The 16,961-nt window shown below is 37.7% G+C and overlaps 1 protein-coding gene across 1 annotated transcript in view; it reads right to left on the reverse strand.

Moving 5' to 3' along the window:
• brf1a (BRF1 RNA polymerase III transcription initiation factor subunit a) overlaps positions 1-16,961 on the reverse strand; it is a 98,688-nt gene that overhangs the window by 74,175 nt on the left and 7,552 nt on the right. The window contains exons 4-5 of the mRNA XM_022685091.2: positions 12,716-12,889; positions 2,385-2,416 (exon numbers count right to left, since the gene is read on the reverse strand). Coding sequence (XP_022540812.2) covers positions 2,385-2,416; positions 12,716-12,889 — 206 coding nt within the window. The remainder of the gene's footprint in view (positions 1-2,384; positions 2,417-12,715; positions 12,890-16,961) is intronic.

Raw genomic sequence — 16,961 nt, forward strand, 5'->3', positions numbered from 1 at the left:
TGGAAAAAACGATTATTGTCCACGCAAATCTGAAGTCTGAAGGGTGTTTGGACAAACTGTTAAAATTTCTGGATCTGGGAACGCTGTGGGAGAACGGAGGAGTGCTATTCATCAAAGGTAAGTACTTTTTATCATGTTTTACTACAACAAAAGTCCATTTTACACCAGAGTTCTCCTTTAAGTTACAAATCTGGAGAAATATCAGTTTGATCATCGCCAATATTTGCAAACTTTGCTGCTATTTACTGGGCCAAAATTCAGTAGCCTGCACTGCCGGGCCAGTTGGATAATAAAGCTGTAAACTCCTCTTCCTCTCTCACACACCCCTCCATCTGCGCTCTGTGCCATTTAAGAGAAGTTTCTTTGAGGAGAATCTGGAGGTTGTGACCTCTATAACATGATGGGACCTCTATACACAGGTCTGAAAAAGCTGCTGCCTGAGAGAGACTGAAGGAATTTATGGGTTCAGTTTAGCGCTTTCTCAGACCATCCATCTATGTGTGTCTATGTGTGTCTGTGTGTATAAGTGTGTGTCTGTGTGTGCCGCCTGAGAAGGCATTTAACTCGACAGCTGGGAGGGTAAAAATACATAACACACTCAAGCTGTGAGGGAGTCTGAGTCTGAGAGCACAACACACACCCATGCTCATACACACTTAGCCTGAGGCCAATATCAATGTCCTGTGGAATCACTCGGATTAAAAAATGAAGACTATATTTATCCTTCTTATCTCACTGTCTGCACCCACACAGACATGGAAACTCACAGGCAGTAGAAAAAGTGGGGATGTTCAGAATTTAAACCCCTGTGGTGAGGTATTTTAGGGATTATAACATTTTAATTAGTATAAGTTTGCTGGGACTACTATACAGGGTAATTGCTGTGAAATTGTATATTTAATTCATCACATTCAACCAAAACTGTGCAAAAAAAAGTCCTTTTGAGACCCTGCATGCATTAAGATAACATAAGATCAACCCTAAACTGTACCTATAATTTGTGCTGTACTGTTCCTTTAAATACAAATTGTGATTGGTACCTGATGGTTGCCTTTTTCCGTGTTTCCACCGTTTCCAACAGTGTGGCATACACGTTATATAAGGAATACACAGAATGTTTGGCAACCAAAATTATTGGATATAAATATAAGGAAAAAAAAAACATACCAAACAAAAGGCCAAAAATGTATTTTGATACAAGATTAGCATCACAACTCTAAACACAAATGATTAAAGAAGAAATCCGGTGTAAGATTAAATTGGGGTGCAGTGAAACATGATGACAAGTACAAAAAAAAATTGTTGAATAGCCCCCCTCCATTCACCCCCAGCATTCTAAAAGACAGCACTTTTAGCTCCAATCCAATCCAATCCAACTTTATTTATATAGCACTTTAACACATTCAAAGAAAGGACAAAGTGCTGTACATAAAAAAATAAAAGAATAATAAAAATAGAAATAGATAAAGCTGATTCTTCTAACAGGCTTTCAATGCTAGCAACAGGGGCATACTATTACCCATGCAAAGAAATCTCTATTTTTTTTACACCATGAACAAGCTCAAACTAGCTCCACACTTCATTAGTAGAATTCCAAGGGCCCTGACATTTTAAACGAGGCACTAAGCACATGTAGTTTGCCCCCATCAGTAGCATTGTAAGTCTGTAGGGAGCATCAGGTAAAAGCCCTGTATTTTGGAATGGTGAGGGTTAGGGGTGGGTGATATGGCCCTAAAATAATATCACGATATTTCATGGTATTTTCACGACAACAATATTCTTGGCGATATGACAAAAAAAATATTTAAAGAATACACTACTGCAACAAAATGAAAATATGAAAAATGAAATTTTATCATTGTGTACGATATGATATGGCACACCCCTAACTAAGGTATTAAAAAAAAAAAAAAATTATCAGATTTGAAATTGAAGTTAATGATCCAGAATCTCATGATACTAATAATAATACTGCACTTAAAATATCTCCATGTATCGAGGATTTAAGTACAATAAATGATACTGGACAAATATAATCTGTCTCTAGTAGATATATAATGGGAAATGAGAACAGTGTGAATTTTTCTTTTGCTAAAACAGTAAAAATGTAGTACCCTGATGTAATAATTAGTGGTGGGTGATATGGCACAATATTTCAGGGTATAATTTCGTTCACGATATTCAAAAATGTTGGCGATATTATCGCGTACGATATGATATGGCACACCCCTAGTGAGGGTAAATGAAGTATGAACAGGTGGGCTATTCATACTTATTATCCTGTTTCACTACACCCAAAGTCCATTTCACACTGGATATCTTCTTTAAATTATGTTCTTAAAAGATATAATGTACAGCTTAAAAAATATTAAATTGCAGCTCACCTGCAGTAGATCACTCAGGTCCAACAGCATGTCTGAAAGAGCTCAGTTAAAGAGAGTCATTCAAGCAGAAAACATGAATAATACAACAAGATTATAAATAAATACATTAAAATACATTAAAATGCTGCTCCCCAGCAAAGACCATATTTACTTTGTCGCTATGTATGTAACAGTGACTGAGATTACTGTGACTTTTGGCGTGTATTTCTTTAAAGCAGTTAAAGCAGGTTATCTCCACTTTTAACAAAAAGACGATACGTACGCACTCACAAGAGAGGGTGCTTTGCGTAGCGGGGGTGCTGAATTCGGCACAACACCGGCAATCAAGCCTACTAAGCAGTGAGTAATGACGTACGCGTGCTCGGGCACAGATTGTTTAAACGCAGTGTGAGTGCAGGCCAGTGTGGGAGTGGGGAGGGGGAAGAAACATGCTCCAGCATCATTTAACCAAACCATGCTTAATGTAAGTACATCCTAAATTCTTTATTGGTCTTGGTAACCTTTATACTCCGCATCCTTTTGTTTTGAACATAAGTATAAATTTGATGTTCTGTGTGCAGAGTGGTCCAGCGGTCTAAAGCGCTGCCACTATGAGCGGGAGGTCGCAGGTTCGAACCCCAGCTCATGCAGCTTTGCCATCAAGCTGCCGGCGCTCAGAGGGAGCAAAATGGGACCTGCTCCCTCTGGGTGGGTAGATGGCACTCTCTCCTCCCACATAATTCCTACGGTGATATCTGCAGCACAGGGCGTCTGTGAGCTGATGTATGGGAACAGAGCGCTGGCTGCTCGGTAATGCTGCATCAGCAGCAGCTTGAAAAGAAGCGGTGGCTGACTTCACATGTATCGGAGGAGGCATGTATTAGTCTTCGCCCTCCTGGTGTGTTGGGGCATTACTAGTGATAGGGGGAATTCTAATGAGTGGGTTAAGTAATTGGCCATGTAAATTGGGCAGAAAATGGGAAAAAATTTGAAATAAAATTATATTATTATAAATTTGATGTTCTGGTACAACATACATTTATAGAATATTTAATTCAACATTTTTATATCTTTGTTCTCTGGCATGCAATTAATATATATATTTTAAAATACATTTTAACAGATTAAACAGGTTTTTTTCCCTTAAATCACAAAACATTAAGGTACCTTTGAAAACATTAAGCTGCATATCAGAGACCCCTGATCACCATAGGATCCTGCATCGCTTGGTGGCCAATCAAATCCAAGTAGAACTGCTTTATAATTCTGCCTCTAATTTTCACACCAGCACACCTGAACTAATCAGCCCGAGAAATAAACCTGACTGACCATCTGACCACACAGACGGGGGGCGTTTTAATCAGATTCCCGTCAACGTCCTGAACGAAGCCCCGCTGAAAACATCAACCCCTCGAACCTGCAAATCAACCGTCGCCTAGCAACCAAGCACCCAGGGCAGCGGTGCCCATGGAGACCAGCACACCTGTCCACTCAGGTCCAAATGGATTAATAACAACATTAAAACACACACACACACACACACACACATTATGGGATTAGCCATCATAGCTACCCAGAAAGAGAGAGATAATCCTGAACTGAGAGAGTTTAGAGATGAATCCACTGACTGAAGAACTGGCAGTATTATGGGATGTGCGGATTAGCGCTTAGGTGAGCAGAGACTCATCATTATTTTGATCCTATAAACACAGGTTTCAGCTTTAGGATTATCTAACAACTTTAAAGAAGCGTTTTGGCCACGTGTCCCGTTTGAAGGGAGAAATCCCTCCAATAACAGCAGCACCAGTCCGGACCACGCCTGAAACCATGACAACAAAATAACGATCACAGATCCCAGAACAGTAGTTTCTGTAATGTTTCTCATAGAATCAAATATTTAAACAATAGTAAAAATCATCTGCATTGTACTCTTAATTATTAATTAATGAGCCTTAGGGTATTTCTTAGCTGGGAATTGCAGGGGTTAACATAAAAAATATTTTTAAAAGCTTTAAACGTAGTGTTCATAGTTCGTAGAATTTTATTTAATGAATAGTTCTTCCGCTTGTTATAATGCATGTGGTTCCTTTAGCACTGCTTCTCACACAGTGCAATTAAAACACTAGCATCTACAGACCCATCCCAAATACCTCCCTAAACCCTGCACTATGTCTACTCACTAATCATGTGGAAACAACATTTCTACATTTTTAAATAATTTATTGTTCCTTGTAACCTTTATACTCCTTCCGAATGACATTTGCACTGCAAAAATTCTTTAAACTCTTAAAGCTGATATCTGTAAGTTTTGTGCTTTAGGGCCCTCTTTGGTGGGAATGGGTCATTGCATCGAGCATGTGGAAGAATCATTTTAAACTGGGCGGGTGTGATGCGGTCTCCTTTCAGAGCGGATGAATCCGATTCCAGGTTATGTTCTGTCAGACCGACAGACAGAGAGACCCCTCCTACTGCTCTTTCATTGTGGACGCTCAGGATGTCTTAAATGTCCCGTTTTTCAAAGTTTGGCAAGTCACGTGGTTAATATACCGTCACTATTTTACAATACCGTCACCATATTTAAATACCGTGGTATACCGAAATACCTTCATACCGCCCAACCCTATTTAAGAGTGTACCTGCTGAACAAGATTTGAATGGATCAGAGCATCAGTCAAATGCTGTAAATATAGAAGATACACAGAACATGTGTTTTCTGATTTATAAAGAAACACTTCCACATCCTGCATGTATTGTTGGTGCAACAGCACATCTGATCCCATCTCTATTTACAAGAATAAACCTGTGTATCTGAAACATTCTCCTAAAAACAGATCCACATCTCCCATCTGTAATCCCACTGCACCAGTGATGCAAACCCGCAGACTGACGCAGCTTAATGTGAAAGTCATTTCCCTCCAAAACCATGATGCTTAATTTATAAGGCTTAAAGCCTCCTTAAAGAGAGAGATGCTCTAATTGGAAGTGAAGGTGCAGTTCCTGCAGAGCTCGGCTAATTCAGGCTATATTTAACCTTCCCACTGGGGATCCACAGCTACAAACACCAAGCTTCCATCAAATACACACACAGTCTCACTAACTGCCATAATACACACACCTCCATGCACACACAAACTTTAATAAAACTGCAGAGGTAAAACCATTTACAGGCAGGCAATACAAACACACACACACACACACACACACACACGTTTGTTTTCTCAGGTTCCGTTAGATCTACCTGCGCTCTCCTCCAGAGGCCTGTGGAACACCGCAGCACTTCTTCAACTGATACGACAACAAAGACAGAGACAGACGGCTGTTTAAACTGAGCGTGCTCAGTCTCCACCACAACTTCACCACATTAAGACGCCTGCACTGCAGGTGGGCGATAATGAAAAAAGTATAACACCATGATTAGTGGTGGGAATCAGGGGGCTAAGGGGGCAGGATCTCATGATAATGATGTTATCACGATATTGTGATTTTGTGATACTTGATATATCGGTACCACTTAAAAATAAGACTTCCTTAATAAAGGGTCTATAAATGGTTTACAATTTATTTACAGTTTATTCATGGTTACTAATTAGGTTGTAAATGCCTTAAAAATCATTAATAATCAGTTTTAACCAGAGGTGGAAAAAGTACTGAAAAATTGTAATTAAGTAAAAGTACCTTTACTTTGCTAAAATTCTACTCAAGTAAAAGTACCCATCTAAAAAGTTACATAGATACTTTTAATTATTTGATGTAAAAAAGTAAAAACAAATCATAAATTAAATAGTTTTTAATGAACTATTGTTCCACATAATATTTTAAACCTTTCAGGCAGTATTTGTTCAGACCACCCCATAAAACATTTTTAGTGGCATACGTTTTTATGATCCATTTTTTGTCCTTTACTGTTAGCATGTCTAATTTAGCATGTCTAAATATATTTATGATCAATGCAGGGTCTGGGAAGTTCTGATTTGCCAAACATTCACACAAAGCAATCCAGACTGTTCTCATACAGAGTTCCCCAATGGTGGAACAAACTACCTTCCACTACCAGATCAGGAGAATCTCTCGCTATCTTTAATAAACTCCTGAAGACGGAGCTCTTCAAAGAGCACCTACTCTCTTAACACCTCTAACTAACTACCTTCTACTACCAGATCAGGAGAATCTCTCACTATCTTTAATAAATTCAGAGCTCTTCAAAGAGCACTTACTCTTCTAACACCTCTAACAAACTAACTACTTCTAACCTCATCTCCTTCTTCCCTTCCTTCACTCCTCTATCCCACTATTCCCCTTTGACCTTCTTTAAGCCCTGTCTAAAGATGTTTTTACCTTTAACTTCTATTACTTTTGTACTTGACTATTGTAAGTCGCTTTGGACAAAAGCGTCTGCCAAATGTAATATAATGTAATGTAATGAATGTGTATATACACTCAAAACATTATACCTGTAATATATAACTATTACAAAATTCACAGTGTGTATATATATATATATATATATATATATATATATATATATATATATATATATATATATATATATATTGAACCAATTTTTAAAAGATATTCAGTGCCCACCCTGATTCTATCAAACCCTACATCAATGGCCCTGAAACAAGGTAATTCCCTGTAATAAAAAAAAGTCCAGACCACACACCCGCAAACACACACACACACACACACACATACACACAAACACACACATACACACACACTTTCATCCTACTAAACATCCTACTTAGCACATCAACTCACTTTGCAGCTCTCTCACACACTCAGACACACACACACACACACAAACATACACACACGCAACGCCGGTCTGCTCACACACACACACAGTCTCACAGACACACAAACACAGACACAGACACACACACACACACACACACACACACACACACACACACACACACACACACACACACACACACACACACACACACACACAGACACACACACACACACACACACACACACACACCACGCTGGTCTGCTCACACACAGCCCAGACGGTGTGAGGCAACAACGTCTCACTGACAAGTAGGCTAAACAGGAGGGAAGAACATAGTTCAGAATAATGAGAACACCCTGGTGTTAAAGCAACAGATACACCAGTAACAGCACACTGTGCTCCAATAGAATCACGCCGTTTAAATTGAATTTACATGTTTTCTGTCTGAATGTACAGAACGTCCTTTTTCACATGCAGTAAAATGTATTTCTAGAGTACATTTAAAATAATTTTCATCTATAATCTTAAATCCCAGATTTAGTCAAGGCATGTTTGAGGTGATGCTTAGGGATGCAGAGATAATTCTTTTTTTTTTTTCTCAGGATACCAGTGCCAGATTGTAAAATATCCACCAACACTGAGTACTACTAATTCTAACTATTATATCTACTAGATTTATATAGTGCAACACTTTTTATATATGTTTTATTTGGATAAAGATAAAAAGCTTTAATGAAAGAAAGAACTCTTGCCATCAGCAGCCGAAGTCCGAGAGAGCACAGTCGTCCTTGCTCTCTCTGTGTGGGTACATGGTGCTCTCCTCCCTTATCCCTCCTAACGTAATGTTGGTCGGCACAGGCAAGCTGCTTTGTAGTCTGCCCTAAATGTTTTTTTTTGTTATTTTTATGTTTACAGACTAAATTAAGCCCCAAGTCTAACCACACTGATCTCTGCCTGCCCTAAAAAAATAAGGATCTGGGTGTGCTTTGGGAGACGGGTTGAGACATACTTCTGGTGTGTCTACAGGGAGATGAAGTTAGTGACAGTCTAAATCCAGGAAAGTTATGCCTAACTTTTTAAAGTTTTGGATAAATATGTCACTCCTGGTGCAAAAATTAAGCGGTTCAGTTTGGTTTGATGGCTTGTGATCATCCATTGTCCTCTTGATTTCCAGATGTTTTCAATTTGGTAAAATCAAAGAAACTTTTTTTCCCAGAGCTATATATAAAAATATATATATATATATATATATATATATATATATATATATATATATATATATATATATATATATATATAATAAATATAAATATATATTATTTATAAATATATAATTAATTTTATACAACTGATATGTATATATATATATATATATATATATATATATATATATATATATATATATATATATGTATATATATATATATATATATATATATATATATATATATATATATATATATATATATATATATATATACATATCAGTTGTATAAAATTTATTTGACCCCTTTTTTTTGCTTTTTAGTCATACTGATATTTTTTTTGAATTATCAAACAAACTTTAATATCAAACAAAGATAACCTGAGTAAATATAACATTTTAAATTATACTTTTATTTATTAAAGGAACAGATTATCCAATCCAGACTAATCAAACAATCCGCCTCTCTTTCGACTCTCAAGACTCACCTCTTTTCTCTTGCCTATGGCCTTCCCTCTGTTTAATGTGCTATATCATTTATCCCTGCTGTCCTGTTCTCATACTAGGTTGATTGTTTGTCACCATTTGTTGTGTAATTTTTCTATTTGTTTCCACTAATGATGACTGTAAGTGTCTTTGGGTTTTAGAAATGCGCTATATAAAAATAAAGTATTATTATTATTATTATTATTAAACCAATCTAGCCCTGTGTGAAAAAGTGTTTTCCCCAAAATCTAATAACTTGGTTGTACCACCCTTGGCGGCAACAACTGCAGTCAAACTTTACTGATAACTGGCAACGAGTCTTTCGCATCTCTGTGGAGGAATTTTGGTCCATTCTTCTTTACAGAATTGTTTTAATTCAGATACACTGAAGGGTTTTCAATCAGACTAATTAGACCACTCCAAAACCTTCATTTTATTTTTTTTTAACCACCCAGAGGTGAACTTGTTTGTGTGTTTTGGATAATTGTCCTGCTGCAAAAGCCGAGTACACCTGAGCTTGAGGTCATGCACAGATGGCTGGATATACTCATTCAGTTATCCTGGTTCCATCTATTAGAGAAAGTTGTGCAGGTTCTAAAGCAGCAGCAAAGAAGCCCCAGACCATCACACTACCACCACCATGTTTTACATTTAGTATGATGTCCTTTTTTTGGGAGAAAAGTTACAAAACGTTCCACCTTTGTCACATCAGTCCACAGAATATTTACCCAAAGTCCTGGGGATTAAGATGTCTTTTGTCTGATATAAAAGTTTGTTGGATAATCTAAAGAATCTATAAGAGGGCACTGAAATTTCTTTAGTATGTAACGACTGACTTTAGTATGTAGTAGAGTAATGAATGTACTTTAAAAAACATGACTATAGATTTGTCCACCATCAGGAATGCTCTTCTTTTACTTAACTTATTCATTAGAGCAGAACAATAATAACAGTCTATAATCTATCATTCTCCTCTAGACACAAACTCTCTCAGTGACTCATCCGTCTCTCACTCACAAAAGCTTAACACTTCAAGGGAAATCAGTGTGTGTGCATGTACCCACGAAGACGGAGGACGAGGCTGCGCCCGGTGAATGACGCACTCGTGGGCCCGAGAGAGGCTGAGGGGGATAAGATCTGTCGAGACCAAACTTCAGCCTGTGTGTGTGCCACTCTATAAACAGTGATTTCCTCTCAAAGCTGAGCTCAGTGTGAGATCAGGCCAGACAGACATACAGTCATCAACAGTCCCCACCCTGCAGCAGTGTCACATGACTGTCATTTACCTCCATATAGCACCTTAATCTGTGGGATTTGTTACTACGCATTTAAAAATATTGGTCCAACAGTATGTTAAAAGGGGACATATTATACCTATTTCAAACAAAATAGAATAAGTCTATGGGTTTTACTGTATAAAACATGTTTATGATTTTTTTTTTTTTTTTTTTTACACAAAATCAGTCTCACATAAAGAGATCTGATCAGATCTCACTACTCTTGCCAGTTTCAGACACTTTCAGAATAAGCCATTTAAGGGCTCTGCCACTTTTATGCAAATAAGCAGTTACAGGCCACACTATGTTTACACTCAGCGTTTACCACACAGTGGTCAACCAGCAGACTGAAATTACGTTTTTTAAAAGATCTAGTGGATAGTGCTGTGCGATATGATGATAAAAATCGTAGGGACGATAGAAAGTGTCTATGGTGCTACTAACCTATCGTTTCTACAGTAATTTCATCAATTATTCATGCAAATATATAAAGTAGGCTATGATGAAATGTATTGGCGTGGTCACTTTGCATAAATGTGGTTTATATAAGTGATAATAAAGTGATCTTCAAAGAAAAAAGCTTCATAATGTGGTTTTGCGACATGACGCTGCTTTACGTTATTTGACGGACACGCGCAGACACGCCGGTTTGCGACATGCATTACGTTATTAAACTCATGAGAGCTGAACAATGGAGATGCATTGTTCTAAAAAATAAAAAAATTAGCTACTGCATCTACCTCATCTGTTTTATTTTATACATATATATTGCTGCACTGAAAGGTAGTACTCACTGTGCTTGGAGTTTGGAATGTCTTTCACTTTATAAATTACATACAGCTCTGGACAAAAGATGAGACAACTTAAAAATTCCTTGAGTTTCCTTAATTTGACTAAATTGAAAACCTCTGGAATATAATCAAGAGAAAGATGGATGAGCCATAAAACCAATCCATCAAACCAAACTGAACTGCTTGAATTTTTGCACCAGGAGTGGCATAAAGTTATCCAAAAGCTGTGTGTAAGACTTGTGGAGGAGAACATGCCAAGATGCATGAAAACTGTGATTAAAAACCAGGTTTATTTTACAAAAAAAAATTTTAGAGCTCTTAAAACTTTATGAATTTGAACTTGTTTTTATTTGCATTATTTGAGGTCTGAAAGCTCTACATCTTTTTTGGTATTTCAGCCATTTCTCATTTTCTGCAAATAAATGCTCTGAATGACAATTTATTTTATTTGGAATTTGGGAGAAATCTTGTCCGTAGTTTATAGAATAAAAGAACAATGTTCCTTTTACTCAAACATAAACCTATAAATAGTAATATCAGAGGTACTGATTCAGAAACTAAAGCAGTCTCTTAAATAAAGTACACATTTAGAAAACTTATAATAATGTGTATTCTAAAACAGTCATTGATTGGTTATCTAGTACAGCAGAATAGTTGTATCCTGTTTCATTCAGATGGAATTAGAATTGCTGTGTTCGCATAATAGACAGATTGCTCCACCAGGTTCACAGTCCATTTCGGTGACCACATCAAAACACACTTCAACCAAGAGCTCAATTATTTCATAAAAAGCATCAGGATTAGCTTCATGCAGGGCTAATCTGCTTTCCTAATTTAACACATCTCTCCAGTGTTAATAGCTGCTTATGTTCAGAGTGATATGTAGTGTGTGGGTGGGTGGGATATGCATTAGCCATATATTGATATATATACATATATATTGATGTGATTGAAGTGTGATTGAAGTGTCTGAAATTTTCAGAGGTGAAAATTTTTAGCCGAGTTTGCTCTGTTAAAACAAGCAACCAAACCGCTAGCTGATATCACTCTGGCTTACTGGAACACTTGGTGGTTTTATTGCAAGCGGTTAGCTGCTAATGCTAATGCTAATGCGCTCAGCCTTAGTGGAAATCTGGAAATCTAAGCTTGCTGTACATAAACATAAGTGATTTACTCACCCAAATAAACAGTTTTCAGCAGATAAATCTCTGTAGATTAACATCCAGCTCTCGTTTGACTAAAATATTTCTATATTTTTTTAAGAATTACAATTTTGTTTTCACAGTATCATGATCTCATTATCATCATGGGCAGTGCATTGTGATAGTATCATATTGTAAGATGCCTTGTGACTCCCACCTCTAATACTAAAATGTATAAAACTCAATATAATGCAATGGTTATCATAATGCTTTTTGCCATATTGACAGGGATTTTTAATAACCCTATGTTTGAAGTGTGCCATTAAAAAAAAAAGAAATCTACTTTTGGATGCCATGTAGCCCTTACACTTCACCATAATCTTCTAATGCAACGAGAACCAGTATACCTTAATAAAGATAGGGCTAAGTGGTAGGGAAAAGGGGTGTTTAAATGGGATTGGCCCAAACTCCCAGAGTTTAGTTTTTTCTTTAAATAAATGTTATTCCCTCGCCACTGACTCCAGAGCAAGTCACTCTCATTATCCCAGACTGTTTAAAACTGCAGCCACTTTTAAATCTGTATAACAGCCACTGAAACCCTTTCTGCACATCCCAACCTAAAAACCTCACTCACCAATGAACGACCTATTAAATCCACGCCTCCTTCCTCTGCCCGTATTTTATTCTTTCCCCTTCTTTCCCAAAGGATACGAGGTGTCCCCTCCGTCCTGCACACCAGGTACAGGCAGGCTGCGATGACGTGGGCAGATTTGCGTCCTCGGGTCAGCCGCTTGCACAGCGCCATCTTGTAGAAGTTGAAGGCCGTGTTTAAGCAGTGCTGGTTCATCTGCAGCTGGTGACCCAGGTGGTTTATGTTCCGCTTGGCTATAAAAAAAACAGCAACAACAATGATGACTGTTAGATAATGAAAGCTAAGGCTAACATAGGTCAGAAGTCATTTCTGGAACGGCAGAGTTGGTTTATCGACACGCTGCCATTAAACATTTTAATAAGGGGGTACAATATGGAGCCTTTAATTTTATTATTGATTACTCCTTTTAACTTTCTCACTTTATGGATTATTTGCTAGTTTTAGCCTGTTAGCATGTTTGCTCACTAGCCTGTTATTTTGGTGTAGTTGCAGCTGATAATTTCAGTAATAAAGCGACGACTGTAAACGTGTTTTTCATCAGTCCTTTTCATGCTTCCAGCCGGACGCTATATTATCTTTTTACATAAGAAAATGACAAAAAGTAACAGTGACTTGGATAGGCAACTTTATTCTGATTACAAGATTGGAAGTAGCAACTTGTTCGATTACTTTTTACCAATAAAAAAGTGTTACGGACATCACGGGAAATGACTACATTTTATTTACTGTTTAAGTTTTTAGTTTATTCCTTCTATATTTAGTCATTCACCACTAAACATACTTTCATATGAATGATGTGCATCTGCTAATATGACTTTGATGATCTGGTGCCAATCTGGGCAGGTGGAAGAATCTGCAACACTCTGAGTAGAACCAAACTGTAATAGCTGGTTGTCTAAGTTAGCACATTTTCAAAACACCAGGCAGGCCTTATGGAGTTCTCATTGTATGCAGGGACAGTACTACAAAAAGTAACCTAAGGATACCATAGGACCCCTTCAGACAATAAATAAATAAATAAATAAATGCAGTCCAATACACTACTGCTGCCCTGGCTAGTGAATTGGGACACGCCCGGAGAAAAAACGCCCTTATAAGGAGATAGGAAGCCCAAGATAAGGCAGAAAAATGTCACGCCGAGCGTTTTTTTAATAATTTATCGTTCATTATAGTTAAAACAACCTCACGGGCCAGATGTTGTGTTTGGGCACTTTTGGAGACCTTTTGTAGACCAAGTTAAGTGTCCTAAGCACTTTGTGTAGTGCTGCAAATTAAAGATTAGTTGACAACGAACATTTGGAGTCGACAATTTTTTTTTTATAATCGACATTGCCGATTATATCGACTAATTGTTGCAGCCCTAGTTTGGAGATTTACTCAATTATTGTTCCTTATAAAGAACATTGCATACAGACACTTCCTTATGGCTGCCACTATTTTTGCATTCACTTATTTATTTATATTTTTACATTTATTTAGGTCCCATCCAGACTTTCTGCTTTTCTGAAGTTTAATTAATACATCATCCAACTTTTTAAGCAATATTTATGCATAATTATTACTAATGCTGAGTGAGTCTTCATCAGTAATGATTAGAAGTGAGTAAGTGAACCGCGCTGCTCTAACAGCATCTCTTAACACTAACTCTTTATGGGGGTTTATGGAGGATGTGAGAGACTGAAAAATGGCACTGAGCAGAAGCCCTGGGCTATTTATACAAACTTCCAACCACACAGAGCTCTCTTGTTCTCCCAGCACACACTCACACACTCACACACTCACACACTCACACACTCACACACTCACACACTCACACACTCACACACTCACACACTCACACACTCCCCAATAAATCTCAACACAGACTGCGGGCCCTTAATCACACACACACGTACGTGCCTGCACTCACAAACGCTCACAATAAAGAGGTCCTCCATATGCTCTCCTTCTACTAGAATGAACACACACACACACACACACACACACACAAACACACACACAGCCATGCGTCTGTCTGAACGAGGTGATTCAATGATTACCACACAACACACATAACTGCCCACACACCTAACTGCTTTCACAACCAGCATGAGCAACCCCTCCTAAACACTTAGACAAGCATATGTTTGTACACACTCTCTCTCTCTCTCTCGCTCACACACACACACACACACACACCTGACGCGCCCCTCTTTCCCACATAACACACCACACCTCAGATAAACTCAGCTCAGCTCTGACTTCATCATCAGCTTCCATAAATGAAATTAATCATCAGAGTTAAAGGGAAGAAACGTTTCCACGCACTTCCCATCATCCAGCATTTATGATCTCAGACACCACACTTCCCATTAGCTCAAACAGAACTGGTCACACTGATTACTGGTAATAGCATGGAAACATTACTAGGGGTTAGGCCAGTCACGATTATCAAAAAACCCAACCCAATACAATAAATGAACATGACGTCAATCATAATTTCTGCACTGGATATTGCCTGTGATGTTTTATAGGTTTAAGTATTACCCCAGAACACAGTGACGTGCAGTGAATATAGTGGGTACCCCCCCCCCCCCCCCCCCCCGACCAACACATTAATAAATACTACAATAAACTAGATATTCTCTGTATACACATCAACAGCCCACAAATACAGCTACAAACCACAAAAGTACACAATAGATCACAACAATCATTGTTTAATTTTCCTACAAGTACAGCTGTTCAACACATATCACTCATTTGTATGCCTACAGGACGCCAGAGCAGCCAAAACATTAAGTACACATAAAACTCACCAGTCAGCCAGCCTATTACTTAGTCCTTAAGGCCTTTTAATATAATATGACACAATATCTGTCTTATTTCCATGATAGTTAGCTTAATATTTTATTAATATCGTCCGAGCAAAAATAAGGGGTTAGACAGTCATTGCCCCCGCCCCCGGAGTGAAAATCATGAATATGATTGGTTAGAATGTCCTATGAATTTTCTAATAGAATCCTTATTACACTCTTCTCAAAATCAGGAGAAGGGTCACGCAGTCACGTGGGCAGAAGCCATTTAAAAAAGCTCTGATTATTTGACTACCACTGTCAGTCAGATAAGAGTCCTATAGCAACTGAAAAACACAGACCAATGCTGTGAATTAGTTGCTGTTTTTTTATTTTAGTTCATTTATAAAATAAATGCTTACACTTACAATAATGATATTATATACTTCCTGATAAAAAATTATGTAATGATTTACATGCACTTTTTGTCACCCCTTCTCTGAAGGGTTAGAAGGGCCTCACTGCACACCACTGCCAGAACATTTCATCACCACCAACCTGATACACAATGAGAGTCCAGCACTTCAGCTCACAGAACAAAATACTTTACATCTTTACAGTTAAGTCCATTAATATTTGCACAGCAAGACAATTGTCATGATTTTGGCTCTGCAGAACACAACCCTGAGTTTATGAACTTATGAATTAAATGAGGTAGAATTGAAGTGTAGATTTTTAGGTTTAACAAAAGTATCCTATGAATCATTTAGGAATTACAACCATTTTTCTACTAAGATTCTTTGTTTAATTTATTTAAAAAATTACTAAATTAACATAAAGTAATTGAAAAGAAATATCTCAAAAGCTATTTTAACCATAAAATCCCCACGTTCACTCCCACTTGGAAGAAAAGAGTATTTTTTTTTTTTTTACCCAATTTACGTGGCCAATTACCCAACCCACTCATTAGGACTCCTCCTATCACTAATAATGCCCCAACACACCAGGAGGGCGAAGACTAACACTTGCTTCCTCCGATACATGTGAAGTCAGCCACTGCTTCTTTTCGAGCTGCTGCTGATGCAGCATTGCCGAGCAGCATCACAGCGCGCTCGGAGGAAAACGCAGCGACTCAGTTCCGATACATCAGCTCACAGACGCCCTGTGCTGTGGATATCACCCTAGGAGTGATGTGAGGAGAGAGCGCCATCTACCCACCCGGCGGGAGCAGGGCCAATTTTACTCCCTCTGAGTGCCGGCAGCTTGATGGCAAAGCTGAAGAAAAGAGTACTTTGATTTCCTCTTTAATTTGTGTTTTAAATCACTATAAGCCATTTAAATGCTTGGATATTTTGTGAAATGTCATGTGATCTGTGTAGTGTTTGATTTGGTTTATTCCCTTGTTAATACATTCAAATCTCAGGGCAGACATTAAATAATAAGGAAAACATAGCTTTTAGTAGTTTATATATATTATTTCAATATTTTATTATTTAAAATCTAGTATTTTCCCATTTTTGTACAAACATCC

This window comes from Astyanax mexicanus, chromosome 7 (genome assembly GCF_023375975.1).
Source record: "Astyanax mexicanus isolate ESR-SI-001 chromosome 7, AstMex3_surface, whole genome shotgun sequence".
NCBI classification, from domain to species: Eukaryota; Metazoa; Chordata; class Actinopteri; order Characiformes; family Acestrorhamphidae; genus Astyanax; species Astyanax mexicanus.